Genomic DNA, 23,846 nt, shown 5'->3' with positions numbered 1-23,846 from the left:
AAAAGCTGGACTAGTTAACCTTGCCCGGTAATATGTGTTATTATTATCATGTTTTCTTTTTGTTATGAAATAAGAAATCCATAAAGAACTGCTCATTGCCTGAAACTTTGATCAATTGCTTCATCACAATGAAGTATGATAGTTGTCGAAAGGCTTATGTTTGACAATATTTATTTCTGAGCTCTTGGGTGCTAAAAATCCAATTTTAACAGACTTATTTCATAAATTTAATGAGGGTAACGCTACAAGGTGATAACCTAAATTTGATCAAAACGAAGGCATAATCTCAATGTTTCTTGTAATAAAGCATACAATAGATTGGATGAATTTTCCAAATTTTCAAATTTAAAACAAACATCATCTAATCGAGAAGTTATTATATTAAATCTAACTAAATTGGAGCCTAATGTTGAAATGTTACACAAACTTGCTATGATATCCAAATATGCGTACCTCTTCAATAATTTTCGTAAATCTAAGTACCGGTACCCCTTTCTCCCCACCCCCTTAAAAAAATAGAATAATTGTTCAAAATAATAAACGAACTTTGGGAAATACTGCAATAGGCTTTTTTTTTAGTCAATTCATATAATGCATATTAAATCTTATTTTGCTTCACTTTATTGTGAATTTCATCAATGAATGGCCTAGAAATAAGTGAGAAAAACACAAATGAAGTTGAAGAATTTTCAAAAAAATGCAGGGGGTCTACCGAAGAATGGAAAACATGGCAAGGGGTCTACGAGACAAAAACGTTTGGGAACCACTGCTCTAGACACTGCTAGCGTAAAGACTTAACATATACCTAACTGAAACATAAAGTAATACTCTGGAGACTGCTAGCGTAAAGACTTAACATATACCTTACTAAAACATAAAGTAATACTCCAGACACTTAGCGTAAAGACTTAACATATACCTTACTAAAACATAAAGAAATACTCTAGACCCTGTTAGCGTAAAGACTAAACATATACCTTACTTAAACATAAAGTAATACTCCAGACACTGCTAGCGTAAAGACTTAACATATACCTTACTGAAACACAAATAGTACTCCAGACACTGCTAGCGTAAAGACTTAACATATACCTTACTTTAACATAAAGTAATACTCCAGACACTGCTCGCGTAAAGACTTAACATATACCTTACTAAAACATAAAGTAATACTCCAGACACTGCAAGCGTAAAGACTTAACATATACCTTACTGAAACATAAAGTAATACTCTCGACACTGCTAGCGTAAAGACTTAACATATACCTTACTGAAACATAAAGTAATACTCTCGACACTGCTAGCGTAAAGACTTAACATATACCTTACTAAAACATAAAGTAATAATTTCGACACTGCTAGCGTAAAGACTTCACATATACCTTACTAAAACATAAAGTAATACTCTCGACACTGCTAGCGTAAAGACTTAACATATACCTTACTAAAACATAAAGTAATACTCTCGACACTGCTAGCGTAAAGACTTCACATATACCTTACTAAAACATAAAGTAATACTCTCGACACTGCTAGCGTAAAGACTTAACATATACCTTACTGAAACATAAAGTAATACTCTCGACACTGCTAGCGTAAAGACTTCACATATACCTTACTAAAACATAAAGTAATACTTTCGACACTGCTAGCGTAAAGACTTCACATATACCTTACTGAAACATAAAGTAATACTCTCAACACTGCTAGCGTAAAGACTTAACATATACTTTACTAAAACATAAAGTAATACTCTCGACACTGCTAGCGTAAAGACTTAACATATACCTTACTAAAACATAAAGTAATACTCTCGACACTGCTAGCGTAAAGACGTAACATATACCTTACTAAAACATAAAGTAATACTCTCGACACTGCTAGCGTAAAGACTTCACATATACCTTACTAAAACATAAAGTAATACTCTCGACACTGCTAGCGTAAAGACTTAACATATACCTTACTTAAACATAAAGTAATACTCTCGACACTGCTAGTGTAAAGACTTCACATATACCTTACTGAAACATAAAGTAATACTCCAGACACTGCAAGCGTAAAGACTTAACATATACCTTACTGAAACATAAAGTAATACTCTCGACACTGCTAGCGTAAAGACTTAACATATACCTTACTGAAACATAAAGTAATACTCTCGACACTGCTAGCGTAAAGACTTAACATATACCTTACTAAAACATAAAGTAATAATTTCGACACTGCTAGCGTAAAGACTTCACATATACCTTACTAAAACATAAAGTAATACTCTCGACACTGCTAGCGTAAAGACTTAACATATACCTTACTAAAACATAAAGTAATACTCTCGACACTGCTAGCGTAAAGACTTCACATATACCTTACTAAAACATAAAGTAATACTCTCGACACTGCTAGCGTAAAGACTTAACATATACCTTACTGAAACATAAAGTAATACTCTCGACACTGCTAGCGTAAAGACTTAACATATACCTTACTAAAACATAAAGTAATACTTTCGACACTGCTAGCGTAAAGACTTCACATATACCTTACTGAAACATAAAGTAATACTCTCAACACTGCTAGCGTAAAGACTTAACATATACTTTACTAAAACATAAAGTAATACTCTCGACACTGCTAGCGTAAAGACTTAACATATACCTTACTAAAACATAAAGTAATACTCTCGACACTGCTAGCGTAAAGACTTAACATATACCTTACTAAAACATAAAGTAATACTCTCGACACTGCTAGCGTAAAGACGTAACATATACCTTACTAAAACATAAAGTAATACTCTCGACACTGCTAGCGTAAAGACTTCACATATACCTTACTAAAACATAAAGTAATACTCTCGACACTGCTAGCGTAAAGACTTAACATATACCTTACTTAAACATAAAGTAATACTCTCGACACTGCTAGTGTAAAGACTTCACATATACCTTACTGAAACATAAAGTAATACTCCAGACACTGCTAGCGTAAAGACTTAACATATACCTTACTTAAACATAAAGTAATACTCTAGACACTGCTAGAGTAAAGACTTCACATATACCTTACTTAAACATAAAGTAATACTCTCGACACTGCTAGTGTAAAGACTTAACATATACCTTACTTAAACATAAAGTAATACTCTCGACACTGCTAGTGTAAAGACTTCACATATACCTTACTTAAACATAAAGTAATACTCTCGACACTGCTAGCGTGTAGACTTCACATATACCTTACTGTTATGTTTCAGTAAGGTATACGTAAAGAAGACAAACGTGTATGTTTACTTGGAAGGTAAAATATGGGCTAAGTGTTTTTAGAATGTTATTATTATGAATGCATTAAAAAATGTAACACACTTTCTTTCAAATTTTTTAAATTGAAATTAAAACTTATATAAGCTGGTGAATATTATTATATAATTTCTACCTAAGAATGCTCAGGGCGCTCTGGTCTGACCACTTTCATGGACAAGTCAAAAGTAAAGTTCCCCTTTCAGACTTTGCGACCTATGGGTCATCTGTTTTTGTGGTCCACGTTTTACGAGGGTGTCATGTGACCACCACTTTACTTTCCCCCAACTAATGTCAGGTACCCATTAGAGCTGGGTGGACTCAGAGGCGCCAAAAGTTCCCGAAATTAAAAATCTCCGTCTTGACTAATATCCGAACCCACGGCTTGAAAGCTAAACACTAAGCCACCGCGCCTCCTCGTTGACAAGTGGGAGAATAGAATTTGAGATTACTTAATTGGTTAGCCAAGCAAGTTTTGCTATTTATCCGCTGGTCTCGTTCATAGAATGCCACAAGGTCGACTTCCACAAGATATTCTCTATGGTCATCTAACAGAAGGCAGTAGAGCCGCTGGTTTAAAACCCCCTCCAGCAGGGTTTCAAGCTAAAAACCACCTCTTCGATATAAAAAAAAAGCAAATTACAAACTCAAAATTCTATGAGCGCCAAGGTGGGTTTTGAGTTTAAACCCCCTCCTAAAAAGTTTTTTAAGTTTAAAACCCTACAGATAGTTTTGAGAGTTTTGAGGTTGAAAATATTATTTTAAAGCAAACTACAGTTACATAATTATATGAGCGTAGCTAAGGGGTTTAACCCCCCCACACACACACACACAAAGAGATGGTTTTGACGATAAAACTTCCCATTCGTTATAAAATCTAAAGCAAACTAGTCACCGAATTCTAAGATCGTAGCCCAGAGAGGTTACACATTTCTACCAGTCGCTGGGCTCCATTAATAAAGTGCAGGGAAAATCATGGAAGTCATCTCCCGAAATTGCAAATAGACAAAATGTCGCTCAACTAATATGGCTACGACGGGTTTTCGGAGTCAGTTATATAGATTGGATCTAAATCAAGGAAATTCTATGCCGAACAGGAAGTCGACGACCTAGTGAGGATGTGACAGAGCGTCGCATGACGGGACATGTTCTCTTACAAAATGAATTACGCATATCATGAGTTGCAATGAGATGGAGACCATTACAGATTTTTGTGGAAACACCTTGCCGCCCAATGTGCCAAACGGCGCTGGAGGATATAAGTCCTAATTAAGTAAAAGATAAGGATTAGTTTTTTAACTAATTTTTTTACTGCAGGATAATGCACAGTAGATACATTAGAATATGCATTTTTTTTTTTGAATACTGGAAATATTGCCTGGCGGCGGGGTTCCGCCCTTAAATTCGCTGGGGGAGTTCAAAGCTCTCCCCCAGATCCTCTTGCTGCCAAAAGTGTCTACACTTTTTCCACTTACTCCAGGAAGAACCTATGAACCTATTCTAGGGTACAATTAACGTCTTCCGAAAGAATGAAAGGTCAGGATGAAACAAAGATTAATTATGCACACCCACACACACACACGCAGGCACACACACATATGTATATATATGTGTATATATATATATATATATATATATTACCCCATAATTCCCCCCCCCCAGAAAAATATCCTGGCTATGCCAGAAGGTATATATACCTTTTGCATTCTCCTTTGATACGAGACCATATTTATGCATTGCCTAAATTAAAGAACAGCTGAGCTTCAGGTAATTTTAATTGTGTAAAAGGGTTTCTTGGCCATTAAGAAATGTTGACTTGATGCCTAACACATCGTGGAAGTTGTTCCTAAACTTTGAGCTCATGACGTAATACAGGGCGATGCTGATGCTCGCGTTGAAAGCTTCCAGGACTTTAATGAAAGAAAAAGAGATGCTTATGTAAGGTATGTATAGAAGAACTAGCTGCAGCTGTGATGAGATGCTACAGTAGACGATGTGGCTGACGTTGGCCGGCAGGAAGCTGAAGATGAAGATGACCGAGATGATGACCACAAGTTTGATGACCTTTTTCTCCTTGGACATAATATCAGCCTCGTTTTCGGTTCGCTTGGAGTGCGCCATTGTTATTTTCATCCTCCATTCAGACTTCCGCCTGAGCTGGATGGCGGTGATGGCAGTACAGAGTACCACAATGATGAAAGATCCGAAAGGATTGACGAGATTTACCAAGTAGGTAATACTATCGATCTCTTCGCTGCCTTCTCTTACAACCCGACTCATTAGCGTTCTGTTTCTGGCTATGTTAAACACCCACTGTAGGCTGCTGGAGTAGAATAACCCCGTCTGGGCGATGGCTACGACTATGAAGGTAGAGACTATGTAGACCGCTGTACGAAACGGTGTGATGATCGTTCTGACGTGAAGAGGAATAACGATGCAGAGACAGCGCTCCAGAGCCACGAAGGCCGTGATCCAGGCAGTGATTCGCGTGCAGAGAAGATGGGGAAGACTTCCGGTCATATATTCAACGTCTTCCGGAACGAAGGGCAGGTCGGCGTAGTATATAAGCGGGTTCCAACATATGGCCACCCACAAGGAAGTTATTAAAGAAAGTAGATCCGACACTGCCAAACCGAGTAGAGATATATTCACTGTATCTTTAAAGCCTGTAAAAAAAAAAAGCTCATAGAATTATGTCAAATCTTATAAAAGTGAATAACAAGTTTTAAGATAGTTCATAGCTCTTATTTACATTTAGTTCATTGTTCTTATTTACATTTAGTTCATTGCTCTTATTTACATTTAGTTCATTGTTCTTATTTACATTTAGTTCATTGCTCTTATTTAAATTTAGTTCATTGCTCTTATTTACATTTAGTTCATTGCTCTTATTTACATTTAGTTCATTGCTCTTAATTACATTAAGTTCATTGCTCTTATTTACATTTAGTTCATTGCTCTTATTTACATTTAGTTCATTGCAATTATTTACATTTAATTCATTGGTCTTATTTACATTTATTTCATTGCATTTATTTACATTTAGTTCATTGCAATTATTTACATTTAAATCATTGCTCTTATTTACATTTAGTTCATAGCTCTTATTTACATTTAGTTCATTGTTCTTATTTACATTTAGTTCATTGCTCTTATTTAAATTTAGTTCATTGTTCTTATTTACATTTAGTTCATTGCTCTTATTTACATTTAGTTCATTGCTCTTATTTACATTTAGTTCATTGCTCTTATTTACATTTAGTTCATTGCTCTTATTTACATTTAGTTCATTGCAATTATTTACATTTAGTTCATTGGTCTTATTTACATTTATTTCATTGCACTTATTTACATTTAGTTCATTGCAATTATTTACATTTAAATCATTGCTCTTATTTACATTTAGTTCATTGCTCTTATTTACATTTAGTTCATTGATCTTATTTACATTTAGTTCATTGCTCTTATTTACATTTAGTTCATTGCAATTATTTACATTTAAATCAAAGCTCTTATTTACATTTAGTTCATTGCTCTTATTTACATTTAGTTCATTGCTCTTATTTACATTTAGTTCATTGCTCTTATTTACATTTAGTTCATTGCTCTTATTTACATTTAGTTCATTGCTCTTATTTACATTTAGTTCATTGCTCTTATTTACATTTAGTTCATTGCTCTTATTTACATTTAGTTCATTGCTCTTATTTACATTTAGTCCATTGATCTTATTTACATTTAAATTATTGCTCTTATTTACATTTAGTTCATTGCTCTTATTTACATTTAGTTCATTGCACTTATTTACATTTAGTTCATTGCAATTATTTACATTTAGTTCATTGCAATTTTTTACATTTAGTTCATTGCTTTTATTTATATTTAAATTATTGCTATTATTTACATTTAGTTTATTGCTTTTATTTACATTTACATAATGACATAATCTATTTCATATTGACATATTTTATCATTTATGAACACTAGTTTTAAAAAAATAATCAAATTTATAAATAGTCTATGACAAACCGAATATTTTTATTTACATACTACATATTTGATAATTTTGTATATTTCAATCTATTGATTTTTTGACTTTTCTCCTTGGTTATTGATTTTGATGTTTGTTTTTATAAAAAAATAACAATTGTCTAGAATCGCAAACGCCTTTGCTATAATGGACTATCTGAGATTCATCTAAAGACACTATGCGCTGGGATGAAGTACTGTTGGTCTTTAGTGTTCGTTTTTTTTGGTTGTGAATGAAAAAGCCGATTCTAAAGCGGAAAAACTTCGCCAGATCTCGTGATTGATAATTGAACTGTCTCAATGCCTAATTGCAATAAGATTCTTTCAGTTCATTTTTTTAAATATGTAAAATATTTGTTTGTTTTTTTTCAAATTTAAGATAGTACGGCTCCTGGAGTAGAAAACACTAAACACTGCGAGGTATGTGAACAGAGAAATATAGAAATACACAACTTTTAAAAACAAGGTTACAAAGACAGTTTGTGTGGAAACAAACTCAAAATCGGCCCCCGAAGTGGTCCACCCAGGTAGGCTTCAATATTTTCAGAAAGAACATCCAAATGAAATTATATCAAAGACAAATGAGAGATAAGAATGGAGAAAAAAGGTTGACAGATCTTGTGTAGTGCCCCAACGGTTCAACAGATCAAAGGATAGGTGAAAGTGAATGTAAAGTTAGATGTGAACCTGGCCTAACTAGTTCCCCTTTCAGACCTTGTGGTCTATAGGGCAGATGATGTTAAGTTCATCTGTTTTTGTGGCCTACGGTTAACGAGGGTGTCATGTAGCCAGCACAACGACCAACCGCCTTTACTTTTCTCCCAACTAATGTCAGGTACCCATTAGAATCAGAGTGGAATCAGAGGCGCCCAAAGATTCCGAAGTTGAAAATCGCAGTCTTCACCAGGATTCGAACCCAGGATACCCGGGTCGGAAGCCAAGCGCTTTACTGCTCAGCTACCGCGCCTCCCCTGGCCTAATTGAAGTGTTATAATTGATGTAATTGTTTTGAAAAGGCCCAATCTCTTATTTGAATCCTCAAGAATAAAAACATTGCAAATGGTTGCGGTATATAGAAAAGATAAGAAAATGCAGCTTACAAGATTACTATTTGTTTTAAATTATTTCTAACTTTCAACTAAAAAGATTTTTTCTCTTTAAAAAATTTTAAATATTTGTTTGTGTGTAAGTATAGTACTTAGTATAACAGAACTTACATAACTTAACAATACAAATATAAAAGCAAAAAATTTTGACAAAAAATCTACAACCGTTTGCATAAATGTTTTAAAAAATATGAGAAGAAAGTATTTCCCCCTAATAAAGAGCCACAGGTGCTTGAGTGGTTAATAGTTAATAGTTGTAAAAGTGGTGTATTTTTATGAAAAAACTGCTTGCATAAGTGATTTAAAAAATTAGATTTGTCGCTTTCAGAAAAGAAAAAGTAGCCGTTGCATCAGAACTTTGAATGGTCTAAAATATTGTGATGTCGGATTGTCACTATCTTTTCTAGTTTACGAGACGGACAGACATTTCACACAAAACTAATAGCGTCTTTCCCCCTTTCGGGGGCCGCTAAAAAAGCATGAAAGTAGCGCTATATAAAAGGTATAATTATTATAATCCCCTTATTCACTGTGACTATTCTGTGGGTTTCAAATAGATCTAGGGCTAAGGGCCTTTACAGTTACAGAAAAGACAATCCTACTCTTATCTAGGCAAGTACACGCGTCTGTCATAATAGCCTTTCGAAAAAAAAAGAAATAGATCTATATTTTTTTTATTATTTTAGTGGGGTTTTTTTTTTTTTCCATTTCGAGCATGTTTAAAAGGAAGCGGAAATGAAAAATACAATATGAAGTTGACAAAGTCAAATAAGTTAAAGTTAAGAAAATATTAAGAAATTGTGCTTTATAAGATACGTAAATCTTTTTTTTTCAATAGCAATAATTAAAAGTATCCCATGGACAAGCATATCAACAGAACTGTAAGTCTACAGTACTGTAGTCCTCCCTTCACTCTTATATGCGTCAGAGTACTGGTCCTAAACTCCTTCCGCTTACAATAAGAAACATTTATCAGGTGAACTAGCTTGACCTCATGTTAGATATTGAATTCCTACAGTTGTCACACATCAACAGTTGTCACATATCAACAGTTGTCATATCACGCACAGCAAAAAGGCCCCAATTCCGATGGATGGAATATGTAATCTGTATACCTGTAAATCGCCTGTGTAGATGTGTGCAAGAAAGCACTCTCAGTGGGGTCAACACAAGATTTACAAAGATACCCTTAGGATTTCCCTCAAGGAATGTGATATTGACATTTACGGCTGGGAAACACAAGCTCTCGATCGCTCCCCGTGGCGTGAAGTCGTGAGTGTTGGAGTCTCAAGATACGAAACAAGGAGAGTGACTAGCATGAAGGAACGCAGAACCAACATAAATCTGAGAGAAGAAGTTGACCTATCTGCTGGCCCAATGTTATTTAAAGGAGAAGAAATCTGTCCTTAAAACTATATCTACCAATAATGTAGAAGTTATTTCCCTAATTCGATATCAAACAAAATAATTAATTACCAATAATTGATTGACTAATTGAGTACTTTTGTTTATTGATCCATGTTTTGTTAGGTACAATAAATAATTGTTTAAAGTATCAACTTGATCGGAGAATGGGTGAAGGAGAAATAACGTTAACAATTATTTAAGCGGATTAAACTTAACAATTTTAGCCATATATGAGGATACTGAAGTATTAGTTTCCCTTGTTGCTATTAAACAAATTATGAATTATCAGTAATTAATTGTCTAATTTCCTCTGTTTTTTGTGTTGATTCATGTATTGTCTAAGTCAATGAATAATTATACGAAGTTTCAGCTTGATCTGAGAATGTGTGTGGGAGAAATAAAATGTACACACCTTTTTTAAAAGATAGACAGACAGAGTGAGTTCATATAAGCTTTGTAAAACAAAAAAGACTTCGTTAATAAAAGAATCTTTAATGTCAAAGTGAAGTAGGCCCATGACGCCGACACGGTAGGCCCGTCCGTCAGCAGGTACAGAGCAACAAACCTCTTCCTCACCACCTTCCATTCAGTTCCTTACCTTGTCTGTAAAAGATGATAATATTAATGACATTGCCGACTATCCCGAAAAACGAGATTACCCCGCTAATCGTATGGTTGATGATGATAATTAGCTCCATAAAACTGTAACTGATATGAGCTAAACCTTCGGGCTGATTGGGAAGAGCTGTAGAGCTGTTCATGTTTAGCTCGGAATCCATTCTTATAGTTGATCAAATCTTTTACTTTTTTAGCATAGTGTCTAAAACTGCAGTGTATCTATGAGCAGGCCAACATAACACACACAATTTTGAGCTGTAGTAACATTTAGTTTCAAACTCAACTTAGCGATGTCTTTGTCAAATTGTTCAACATGTCATTAACCATTATTTATATGTTTCAAAATTAACAATGCTAATTTCTGAACAGGCTTATACTAACTGTATAATATTTATAGGCCTAATGCTCATCTTAAACAATCCTTGCACCTAATTACAACCAAACAATGAATGATCGGTAAAGAAAGCTGTACACTTCACGTTCTGAGATTTAATTGTTCATAAATTTGAATGTCTTTTAATTAATCCACCTCGAGCCCTACTTCCCCAAATTTTTTTTCTTCATTTTTCCATAAAATTTACCGAAGCTTAAAACGAATAATTATTTGAGAACGAAGAAAAAAAACGTCTTGCTTCTTTGATCACACAAACAAACTGATTAAAATGTGTGATACTTTTATCAAGTCAAGATCTGAAAATTCCTGTACTCTAACGAGGAAATTATCGATAATTAAAGGGTTAGAGATTACTGTCACTCTAATGATTACTTGCAAAAATGAGCATCACAACAGTTTGCAACATATTTAATGACCATTTTAATTGTTAGGTCTATAGATGAAAATATGACTATCATCAACTTCAGTAGCAGTAGGAGCAATTTGATGCAAAATTAGATAGTTGATACAGATGGTAGTTGTTTTTTTTTTAATTGACAAGAAGTAATTACATTTTTTATATTCTACATTTGTGTCTGTGGATGTTGAGTCAGAGCACATCTATTATATTTATTATAGTACTAGGATTTTAAAAAGTATAATTGGGACAACAAATTAAAATTTTAATATCACGTACACAGACTGAATTGTGCCACAGTGCTTGATTATAAATACAACAGCAATAATACATCATCAATCGCATTTGACTAGAGTAACACAATTCGTAAAATCACTAAATTTAGAGACACTTTGGGACAGAAGACTCAAAAGGAAAGTAGCAATAATACATAAAACGCTGAAACATATTCTAACATAAATAAAAGTTTTAAAAACTAATAAAATATTTAGAAAGACAAAAAGATAAAGGCAGATTTCTTATTTCGTATGCTAGGACAAGTTCATGGAAGTTCGCCATCTTCCTAGTGCATTGGAGAGTCAAACTAGCTGCCGGAATCAACCAAGAAAATCATCGACTTGGCAGAGTTTCTAGGTCTCTAATTAGCATGCATTAGATTAATACCTGGATGAGCTTATCTTTGGAAGGAAGATCTATAAATTATAAGATTAGATATGAAAGATAGTGTAAACATTTATAGTGTTAGCGAAATCCTCTGTCATTAGAACTTTTTATTTTGTGCTAAAAATACGAAGAGGCGTTGTGAATAGTTTGTAAGAGATAAAGTTTTCTGCCTCGGAGAATATTTTTTTTTCTATATAGTAACAAGTGAGTGTAAATAAATGTAATCTTCATCAGATGATTATAAAACTGTCGTACTAAGTGAACGTTTCCATAAGATTTGAACTTTTCACGTTAGTTGCTTGTGAGTGCTGACATTGGTTATCAAGTACTCGTCATCATCATCATCAAACTCCATTAGAGTGAGGGCTTGAGAGATTCTAATCCTCTCTTGCAAATGTCCTGGACAGAAACCCTGCTGTCTTGCGTAGTGCATATGTCACCATACAGATTGAGAATTTTTAATAATGAAGTACTAAGCATTGGGTAGAGACAAGACCGTCGTTATCTGGCAATAAAGATCCTGGCTGAGCGTACATGTAACAACTACTTGGACCCTGTGTCTCCGTTATTATTGCAATGAATTTTGTATATTCAGTGATGCAACTACACTAAATGTATGGCTTTCTTCTGTTCATGATAATACAGCTATATAGGCAGCAATGGCTATCTTCTATATTTGATAACGCAAACAACTGCAGTGGCTTTCTTCTGCTTTGATAACACAAACTACTACAGTGACTTTCTTCTGTATTTGATAACACAAACTACTACAGTGGCTTTCTTCTGTATTTGATACCACAAAATACTACAGTGGCTTTCTTCTGTATTTGATACCACAAACTACTACAGTGGCTTTCTTCTGTATTTGATACCACAAACTACTACAGTGGCTTTCTTCTGTATTTGATAACACAAACTACTACAGTGGCTTTTTTCTGTATCTGATACCACAAACTACTACAGTGGCTTTCTTCTGTATTTGATAACACAAACTACTACAGTGGCTTTCTTCTGTATTTGATAACACAAACTACTACAGTGGCTTTTTTCTGTATTTGATACCACAAACAACTGCAGTGGCTTTCTTCTGTATTTGATACCACAAACTACTACAGTGGCTTTCTTCTGTATTTCATAACACAAACTACTACAGTGGCTTTCTTCTGTATTTGATACCACAAACTACTACAGTGGCTTTCTTCTGTATTTGATAACACAAACTACTGCAATGAATGTTGTCTATATTTGATATTGCAAATCACAGTAACGGCTTTATTCTCTACGCGATAACTCAAATCTTTTCTTTTTGTGGATATTTTCATACGTAGCGGGAAAAAATGTAAATGCTTCGCCTTTGAATGAATCCTGTGTACAGAACAAATGAAGAGTTGACAAACTATGTATTTACACATGTATAATAATTGTATGCATTTTTAAAGCACTGCAGAATAGCGTCTTTTAGGCTTTACCAAACGTTCCCGTTACTAGCACAAGATAATTATAATATTAAGGATGTGATGGATTTGTACTCGATGACCTAAAACTTATTTATAAACAAATGGACAACAAACTAGTGACGATATGGGAGAGTTGATATGAATAGCATCTGCTACAAATTCAAAATTAATAGATCTTTTTTTTTTTTTTTTTTTTTTTTTTTTTTCGGGGGGGGGGGGGGTTGGCAACAGTAGCGTCCTTGACATTGTTTAGTTTATCGTGACCATCTGCAATTTTCCATAACACAAATCACACATCAATCCTTCTGTTGTTAGTAATGTAATTACAGCCAATTTGTTCTGCTTACCTACAACCAGTGGCGTCACTAGGGACGGTGTCACCCGGTGCAGCCCGCACCTTCGCAACCCCCTAATAACGCCACTGCCTATAACCAATTATATTTATGGCAATTGAGTTTTTATTCGTTTTGATCTATTACAGAAGAGATTTAGTGACTAGACAGTCCTAGTCTAAACACTACGAACTCAGACATGCATTTAATCTCAAATATAGATTTTTTTTGTTGTTGTTGAACTAACACTTCTTTCTTACACTTTTTGTCGATAGTAGGAGAGATTATTTTTTATCTGTTAATACTAGAGGATTAATTTACGTAGATGGTATTAAAAATATGCAATTAACAGTAATTAATCCCCTAATTGGTTCATTTCTTTTTATTGATTCATTTTGTGTTAGGTACAAGTACATTCAATCATTGTGTACAGACTCAAGTTTCCACTTGATCCTAGAATGGGTGTGGCAGAAATAGCCTGTACACAATTTGGTGCCGACAGACAGACAGAGCTGATAAAAGCTTTGTACAAATTAAAGAAAAACAACAGCAAAACAATTCCACAGTCTGTACTGAGAGGGAAATCATTTGGAGGAGGGGGTTGAACCTCGAACCCCCCCCCCCCCCTTGTTGTAGACGGTCGTTGACATGTAGCACTAAAATGCTGTTTGACAACTAAACCACTTTAAGCGTTTTATATATTAAGTTTTAAACTTGAAATAACTCGAATATCTTAATTTGTAAACAAACCTAAATATAACTTGTATTACAATATAGACAAAATCAACTTGTGATAAAATGCACTGGATTTAGAAGACTTTAGCAATAAAGAAAAAGGTATTTTAATTAAACAAAATATAATTCACTGCACTAACACCTTTTTTCAGTCGCGCGTTCTGAAATCGTCTGTCCTAAGACCGCTGACGCAAATACCACCTATCTTGCATCATTCAAAAACCAATCGCTAACTTCTTCCCACCGTCAGCATAGAAACACCCACACACTCTATAACACCCTTCTCCTTTTCTCCCTGACTAAGCCCATGCTAAACCTTGCATTATTTTCTAGCTAGTTATTGATCTTGTGACTTATCCAGCTGTCATCTGATCACAAATAACTTTAACAAGCTTTTTTATGGTTTGAGTTACGAGTAGGCGGTCATCTTGATGTACAAGTTCCATCTGTCTGCCTGGTACACGTCGTCCCTCCCACTTCCTGTTCTCGGATCAAGTTGAAAATGTACACAATTATTCTTTGTTTCTGTCAAAACAGGAATCAATAAAAAAAAATTAATTAGCGGTTATTATTAAATTATTTTGATATTGATTAAGAGAGAGAAATAAATAGGTATTGATATATATTTGGCTATAAATGTTGAGTTCTTCCCTTTTAATAATCTTTGTTTAAAAAAAAAAGATTTTTTTTATTTTGCCTGTTTTTATTATGCAAATGAAGTCCAATCTCCTGCCCATGGACGTTGTTCTATCTGGCCCGTTCAACTTCTGCCTATAGTGAATATTGAATCTGCAGAAGTAACGAAGGAAGTGAGCAAGATATCTGAAATATATTGTTGTAAATCTAAGGCAAGCACTCAACGAAAGGAGGTAACAATAGCCGATGTATTTATTTACAGTTATAAAAATACACATTGACACGTGGACTTCAGCTTTCATGTCACAGGGAGTCTTAAGTTCTACAAGTCCATTGTACCTAGACATTAGTACAGACCACCGAAACACTTCCCAGTGTCGCTCCAGGTCCTCAATACAGTTCTCTGGTAGCACGAAGGATGGCTCTTAGTTCCAGACAGCTCAGACTCCCATATCCTGCGCGGGAGCAGGGTTATAAAAGTACATTAATTTATTTAAAGGATGAGTACTAGAGTTTGTATTCTATACTAATGTAGCTGGTGCTGCAGTGACCGAGGAGTCTTTGATATGAATATATGTACAGCTTCATTAGATAAAAATGATCTCCTGGCGATTTTCAGAAACGTTTTATAAAGATTTTGGTAAATCTCATCTCCCAGTTGTCTTTCACCTTTATAGGTTTAAAAAGAGGCACGGTGGCTAAGCGGTAAAGCGCTTGGCCTCTGAACCGGGGGTCCCGGCTTCCAGGGGCGGACTAGGTGTTAAAATCGGCCCGGCAATTTCTGTACCATCCGGCCCATAACTTATCCTTAAAGTCATCATGTTAACTTTGATAACGTATCGATAAATGTGCACATGCAAACGATGAACTGTATATCTTAAAAAATATATTTATGTTGCTTTTGAGCCCACAAAGGATGAAGCTCACTAGTATCACTTGTCTACGGGTGTAGGCTATTACATTATTTCGGAAAATGTGTTACATTAAATTAGTATTAGACTGTAGAGCCTGTTAAAAGTTTTTTTTTTAAACACGACACTCAGAGGGAACCTCATAATAGAATAGTATAAAACCTTTAACAATTAAATGCGTGTCATAGTGGCATCCATGCTGCCCTTTCGGTGGCTCTAACGGCCCATTTGGGTACAGACCCACCTGGCATCTGTCCGAATGCCCATATAGCCAGTCCGCCCCTGTTGGCTTCGAATCCTGGTGAAGACTGAATTTTTAATTTCGGGATCTTTGAGCGCTTATTTAACCACGTTAAGAGATTTTCTGTTTTCTCATCTCTTACTCTGTAGTGTTCATGTCATATCAACCAATGTATTTTTCATGTTTTGTTTTTCTTAACCATCTATGTGTAATATATTTGATCATTACCATTACTGACAGAATTGTCTTTAGGTATTGCAAAGATTTTTAGCGGCCCCCGAAAGGGGAAAAGACGCTATTAGTTTTTTGTAGAATGTCTGTCTGTCCGTCCGTCCGTCCGTCCCGTTTAGTTTTCAGAAACTAGAAGAGAAAATGAAAATCAGACATCATGTTATTTTAGATCATTCAAAGTTCTGATGCAACGGCTACTTTTTTGTTATTCGAAACGGAACCATTTATTTTTTTTAATTATATATGCAAGCAGATTTTTCAAAAAAATTACACCACTTTTCAAAGAAAAACTTCAGGGGAGGTAAGTTTTTTGAAAAGGTTACAGACTTATTCATTAATAACTTAAGTTTCATTCATAGATTCGCGCATTGGTACAAAAAAATTGCATCTAAAGTCACAATGGAAAAAGTATGAATGTATTTTTATAAAATATATTTTCCATTTATTGACTACCCATTGATTGAAATACTGATTGAAATGTTTTTAAAAAGAATTTTGATATAAACTTCGTTTCAATTGTAATTTTTTAAAGAAAAATCGAAGTATTTTTTAGCGCGCAATTTTTACATATCCTCATTAGACTACAATCTAAATTAGACTAAATAGAGGCCAGACATAGATCTACATTTAGATTTAATTGTATTAAACAATTTGAACAAAATTTACATTTATAATCCAATAAGAAAATATTTTATCTTCTAACAGCTTAGGGGATGCAGATTTATTTATTACGTAAGCAGTAGTATCACATCATAAAGTGAATCTGGTGCGAACAGCTCAAGTGCACTATAACCCAGTAGTAGGCCTTCTAATCCTCATCATAATATTGACCTAGATTATATTTCTAGATCTAGTCTAGATTAGGCTATAGACTTAGTTCTAGATCTATATCTAGAGTCTATTTAGTCTAGACCTAAACCTAGATCTCGATCTAGAATCTAGACCTAGAGTCTATTTAGTCTAGACCATAGACTATATATTACATGGACTGCCAACTCTACGCACTAAGCCTATATTTTTCAATAAACAAGTCCCGTTCAAGGAGGCGTCCTTGGTTGCGTGGTAAAATGACTTCCGGTAGATTTTTTTTTACGTATAAAGAGACCATTCCCGAAGATTTTTACCACCACTTTTACAGAAAATCATGAATGGAAACTGAATTGTTAAAGAAGATGTTACAGAGGTAAGTGTGCACAAATCAATTTCTGACTTAGATCTATAACTTTAAAGCTTTATAGCTGATTTTCTTAGCCAATATAGACTAATTAGCCAAGCCTGTATTTCGTGTATTTTCTTGTTTACGACATTGATTGAATTGAGGTTCTTGTGAGAGCATAGCCTATATATATATAAACCAAATAGTAAGACTTATTCAGAAGGATAACCCGGTAAATTTAGATCTATATGCTCTTACTATAATAGGCTAAAATGACCTTTCGTTTATAAGTTGTAAAAAAGTCCTATATTATGTGTAGGCCTAAAGTAAAAGTAATAAGTCTAGATGTAAAGTTTTCTCCGAGTTGAAAAATGTAAGAAAAGTATGTTTGGCATTTAGATGCTGTCGTTGATAAAATAGAAAAAGTACATTCTGTGATGTTTTATGGCAAGTTATTATAACACAGTGCAGGACAGGCCACTGTCCTGTTGCCTCATGTTTCTCACGGCTATGGCCAAATTTCGAATCCTGGTGCCCCCGTGCCCCATTTTCTGTTTGACTGCCCCAGACTTGCTGATCTCCGTCTCAACAGGTCAGAACCAAAAATTCTCGATCTGTATGGTGACATGTATGCACTACGCAATACAGCAGGGTTTCTGTCTCAAGGCTTTTGCAAGAGAAGATTTGAGCCTCTCAAGCCTTCACTCAAATGGAGTTTGATGATGTTGACTTTTTATGCCCTTTTTTCTGTCTTGGTGAGAGTTATTGTAAGACTGAACTATTGACCTGCAGCTGTCGAAGTATTGACTAGCCTTTGTAATAATTACTGCGAAAGGTAGTGAGAGCAGCATCGTCGTCAAACATCAGTTCCCTAATCAGGTTATGTAGTTTCCTCGTTTTGGTCAAGCCAGTTTAAGAAGCCTTCCATCCGATCTACTGTGGATATATAAGGCCTACTCCATCTTCCAAGGCGCTATGAGAGTACAGACGAAACCATTCCGAATAGTGTTGATGGCCAAAACCCATCCTTGTTTTACCCTGCTCTTGATAGATAATACCGGTACCTAAAAGTCTTAGAGGAAGAACTGTCAAACTTTACAGTTCATATCATGTGAAGCTAACAGTAGTTTCAATAGCTTATTTGGACAGACAATTTTCACTAGTAAAAACCACTTCTGCTTAGTGTGAGCATATTGCTAAATGAAGTTCATATTTCTATTACTTTCTACTCAAGTCACCCAAGAGAAATTTTATTTAAAGCGAAAACTTTTTATAATGCATTTTTCGTTGTTTTTGTTTTTTTTTTACTTAAGGAGCATACTACTTCCACAAACCTGATTTGATTGTCACTAACTTTCAAATTGAAAGGGATCTACTACAAGTGAGATTTTTTTTTACTTTCTCCAATAACATTGTGTTATCAATACATGTATCACTTTAAATTACTTGTAATTGTGAAATAATAGGTAAAAAATCTCCTTAAGTACATGTTATATTTAATCCTATGCATAAAATTTATTTACATAAAAAAAAAATCATTAAAGCAGGCCTAATTGTAGAGAAAAAAATTATTTCTTGTGATTGCATTGAAATCAACTTTAAAGATGCTGTCCATTGTTGTAACATAAAGTAGTCTTACATTTTTCAATTAGCAAATATATATATTTACAACATGTCTAAACTAGTTTGAATTTCTTTTCTTTTTTTCTCAGCTGCTCATGAATTTTGAGATTTTACAGCTAATAGAGGAACAAATTTTATCTGCTTCCACTTAGCCAAACAGCATGGAAATATGCTATTGTAATGAGTAGAAGATATTTGTCATTTAGAGTATTATGCAACAGCTAATTATCAGTCCACACATTTCAAGATGAGGAAAAGAACATTATACGCTACATTCATTGATGCATTATTTATACAAAAATGTATAGTCAACCCAGTCATCACTCCATTTTTTTATGAAGCCAGTTACAGTTACCATGAAGGGATGAAATTTCAGATAATATTCTGTTTATTTTATGAAATGAGAATAGGCCTACATCAGAAATTGAAATGGTCATCTTCAGTATTTAATGTTTCATCTAAAAATGATAATTATATTAATACATATTTGATGTACAAACAAATGAAAACCATTCAAACACTTTTTTTTTGTGAAGTATAGATGATTAAACTTGTAAGTGTCTGAACAATACTACATCGACATTAACTTATTATCATAGACTTTTTACAGGAATGTATCTTAAGCTGGACTGAAAGAGAAAGTTGCTATAATTTAAATAATAAAATTTAATAGTTTGAACATGTAACTAAAAATTGAATAATGCTAACATTTATTGACAAGTGAATATTGGTAATGATGTGCTTTCTATTTTAATAAGTCAATAATATTAGTAAGAACAATATTATCTTCACTTTCTTAATATTATAAACACAATATTTCCTGAAAAGATTTTTTTTAAATTATAGAAATAATGCTCAAGTCTTCAGAAATGGTAGTTTTCAGAATCATCAAATCAAGGACAACATAGTATTCATGAACTTCCAGCTATCAGCAAGCTCCTAGTAGGTATTATGGAGCACATTCTCCTTCAACTCAGAGGATCACAGGCACTGGACAAATTCTAGTACTGTTGATGGAATAGAAACAACATACATTAAATTCATAACAAGTCACCAATTCAATCTTAGTTTCATATAGTACCAAACTTCCATATGTTCAAGTCCTTTACGGATAAAATCAATTCTGAAAACATCTAACAAAACAGTTCCTTAAAAAGTATATTAGGAGTATAGTAAAGTATATTAGAGGTTTTACACAAAAAATGCTATGGGAACATATTATGAAACTAAAATATTACAAAAAAAAGGAATAGTATAATAATAACAATATTTAATCTTTGACATTATATTCAGTAATATTATGAAAATTTAATGAATGATTAAATGCACTTGAAAGTGAAGGGAACAGATTTTTTAAAAAATTCAGGAAATTTTCTGCACAAGCATGATGAGGTAACCCAAATAAAGAGAGTCATTGAATATTGTACTGAGTGTTTGAAACATAATTTTTTACTGCATACATTAAATTATAAACATATCTTTGCAAATTTAAAGGGAGAATTTGAAGACAGCTTTTATTCTTTTTGCACTAAGGTAAAAGTATTAAATTTTAAGCTGCCCTACTTACTGGAAGGAGGCCTGGTGGCTTAGCGGTAAAGCGCTTGGCTTCTGAACCGGGGACCGGGGTTCAAATCCTGGTGAAGACTGGAATTTTTAATTTGAGTCTGAGTCCACTCAGCTCTAATGGGTACCTGACATTAGTTGGGGAAAGTAATGGCGGTTGGTCACTGTTCTGGCCACATGACACCCTCGTTAACCGTAGGCTACAGAATGGTCAGAAACAGATGATCTTTACATCATCTGCCCTATCGATCACAAGGTCTGAAAAGGAAACTTTACTTTTTTTTTTACTTACTGGAAGTTTCGTAGGAAGAATTTCTGGCATAATAAGTGAGTTTTGTGGAATGCATCCTATTGATAAACTCTTAGAAATAAGAAAGCATCATTTCTTCTTGAAATATACATCTGCGGAAAAGAAAAGAACAATTGCTTTTAATGTGAGCAATAATAAAATTCTAATTAAATTTAAAAAATCTCCAAAATATTTATAGTGACTTAGTTCAAAGAATTATGTAAAGTCTTTCTTTAAGCATTTTCTCAACTCATCTGACATCCTTTTCCACCAAGATAACTGGTTAATCTGTACTTCTAATTGAGAATTGTTGCATAATATATTTAATTCTTATGCAAGAAAGTATAATTTGAAGGAAAACACCTTAGATAACAAAAGAGTGGTATTGGCCTGCATGAGAAAATTATCACTTTAGAAATACCCTGCACAGGCTGGAGGGAATATAATATGTTTTATTTACAACATAACAACAATATTGTGTAAATATTCACCTATAAGTTAGCTTTAAATAAAATAGCACATGGATTCTTACAATTAAAATAGACTTACATAACGTTTAAAAATAAATGATTAATTACTTAAAAACTTACTGTTAAATGTATTTATACAGCTTCTGGCACTGTGTGAAAACTCCTTTGAAAACAATAAGAGCATATTGTGGCAGTATCTGGGTAAATACTTGAATCCACACATTGAATGGTAGCAATTAGAGCCCTTTGGGTACCTTTCAACATCCTTTGTGTACTTCTTTGGTAGTTAAGAGAAAAGTTAAGATCTAGATCTACAGTGAATAAATAGCACAATTTGGTACCTATTGCCTACTAGAATATGTGAGAATAATGAAAAACGAAAATAGAACCGATTAGAATGTCTAGTCCAATCTAGTACAGTTGTTTATATCTAGGCAAGATATGAGTTGTGATCAAAAGAGCTAGATCTAGTACATGAGTAGGGCCTATGTTAATGGGCATGGCTGTAGATAGTAGTATTGCTCATCAGAAACATTAAATCTGTAGTGTATAATCAGTGTATAAATCACAAATGGGAATAGATCTAGATACAGATTCTAGATCTTATAACTTTGTCTTTATTATAAGTATAAGAGTCTAGGTCTATTATTATCATATAAAATATAGATATAAACTAGATATAGATTAGAGTCGTTAGTAAAGATAAAGTAGATCTTCAAATAGTTTAAAGAACGATCTGTGACACTGTGAGCCAAGCACTTCCATTCATGATTCACATATGAAGAAGCTAAGACGGCTAAGGCGCCTAAGGCCTAAGGGCTAAGTAAGACGAAGTTTAAGTTAACAAGTCAGGAAGTCAGATTAAAATTAATCATCATGATCAAGGTAAGATTAAGCTGAACATCTAGACTTGAAATTATCCTAGATCTAGTCTAGAGTCAACTAGAGCTAGATTCTATATAATAGGGGGCCTATATAGATTCTATATCTTCATTCTCTGGGTTTATCAGACACACAAAGATGATGAATCTAGAGACTCGACGTTCATAATATTTTTAGTCATAGGCATAGCCAGATTTTTTATAAAAACAAATTATTATTTTACAAACTTAAAAATGGGCATTTACATAAATAGTGTTTAGTGTTCTATTATATATATATATATATATATATATATATATATATATATATATATATATATATATATATATATATCATGGGCGTAGCCAGGGGGGGGGGGTTCTTGGGGTTCAACCCCCCCCGAAATGAAATCCCCCCCCGTGCGGGGGGGGGGGGGGGCGGAATTAAGTGACTGATTTTTGCTTTCATTTTATTTATTTTAGGTGAGATTTTAATACTAAATCATCACTTACCACAGCACAGCCGAGGCAGTTTTGAGTTAAAAACCCTCTACCAGGGGGTTTTGAGTTTAAATCCCCCTACCAGGGGGTTTTGAGATTTTAAAAACCCCTATCAGGGGGTTTTGAGATACAAATCCCTCTACCAGGGGGCTTTGAGTTTAAAACCCCCTACAGGGGGTTTTGAATTTTAAACCCCCTGCAAGAGGTTTTTGCAGTTAAATCCCCCTCTTCTATAAAACAAAACAAAAAAATAATGCAAACAACAATCCCCAAATTCCAACAGCACAGTTGAGGAAGATTTTAATTTTAAAACCCCATCCAAAATTTACGATAACCCCATCTTCAATATAAAAAAAGCAAATTACACACTCAAAATTCTATGAGCGTAGCCAAAGGGGTTTTGAGTTTAACCCTCCTCCCCCTTCCAGTTGGGGTTTGAAGCTAAAAAGTATCTCTTCAATATAAAAAAAAAGCAAATTACACACTATAAAATCTATGAGCGTAGCCAAAGGGGATTTTGAGTTTAAATCCCCCTCCTCCAGATGGCTTTTTCTTTACAGTTTAAAACCCCTCCAGATGGTTTTGAGTTTAAAATTCCCCTACAGAGCGTTTAGAGTTGAAAACCTCTCTCTTCAATATTATTTTAAAACAAACTACAGTCACCAAATTCTATGATCGTAGCTAAATGGGGTTTTGAATAAAAAACAAAACAAAAAAAAAACTCCAGAGATTTCTTAGTTTAAAACCCCTCAACAGATGATTTGACGAAAAAATTTTCCTTGTCGATATAAAATCTAAAGCGAAATACAGGCATGTAATTCCAAGAGCGTAGTCAAGAAAGGTTACAAATTTCTACCAGTGGCTTGGGCTCCTTAATTAAGTGTGAATAGTCTTCTGCCGAAATTGAAAATCATTAAATGTGTCTCAA

At 34.0% G+C, this 23,846-nt stretch overlaps 1 protein-coding gene and 2 long non-coding RNA genes across 3 annotated transcripts; 1 reads left to right on the top strand and 2 right to left on the bottom strand.

The window, feature by feature from the left end:
• Positions 1-5,072: 5,072 nt before the first annotated feature.
• On the bottom strand, positions 5,073-5,819 carry LOC106068038 (uncharacterized). Its single transcript, XM_013227326.2, has one exon. It carries the CDS (start codon positions 5,817-5,819, stop codon positions 5,073-5,075), a length of 747 nt encoding a protein of 248 aa, XP_013082780.2.
• An 11,743-nt stretch (positions 5,820-17,562) lies between these two features.
• Positions 17,563-19,806, top strand: LOC129926934 (uncharacterized). The gene is made up of 3 exons (XR_008778639.1): positions 17,563-17,639; positions 18,926-18,993; positions 19,325-19,806. It is a non-coding gene; the product is annotated as an uncharacterized LOC129926934 (long non-coding RNA).
• On the bottom strand, positions 19,506-22,615 carry LOC129926933 (uncharacterized). The gene is made up of 3 exons (XR_008778638.1): positions 21,678-22,615; positions 21,091-21,200; positions 19,506-20,242 (listed from the first exon to the last, which is right to left on the bottom strand). It is a non-coding gene; the product is annotated as an uncharacterized LOC129926933 (long non-coding RNA).
• Positions 22,616-23,846: the final 1,231 nt, after the last annotated feature.

Source organism: Biomphalaria glabrata, chromosome 6 (assembly GCF_947242115.1).
Source record: "Biomphalaria glabrata chromosome 6, xgBioGlab47.1, whole genome shotgun sequence".
NCBI lineage: Eukaryota > Metazoa > Mollusca > Gastropoda > Planorbidae > Biomphalaria > Biomphalaria glabrata.
This window is presented reverse-complemented; position numbering and strand designations above follow the sequence as displayed.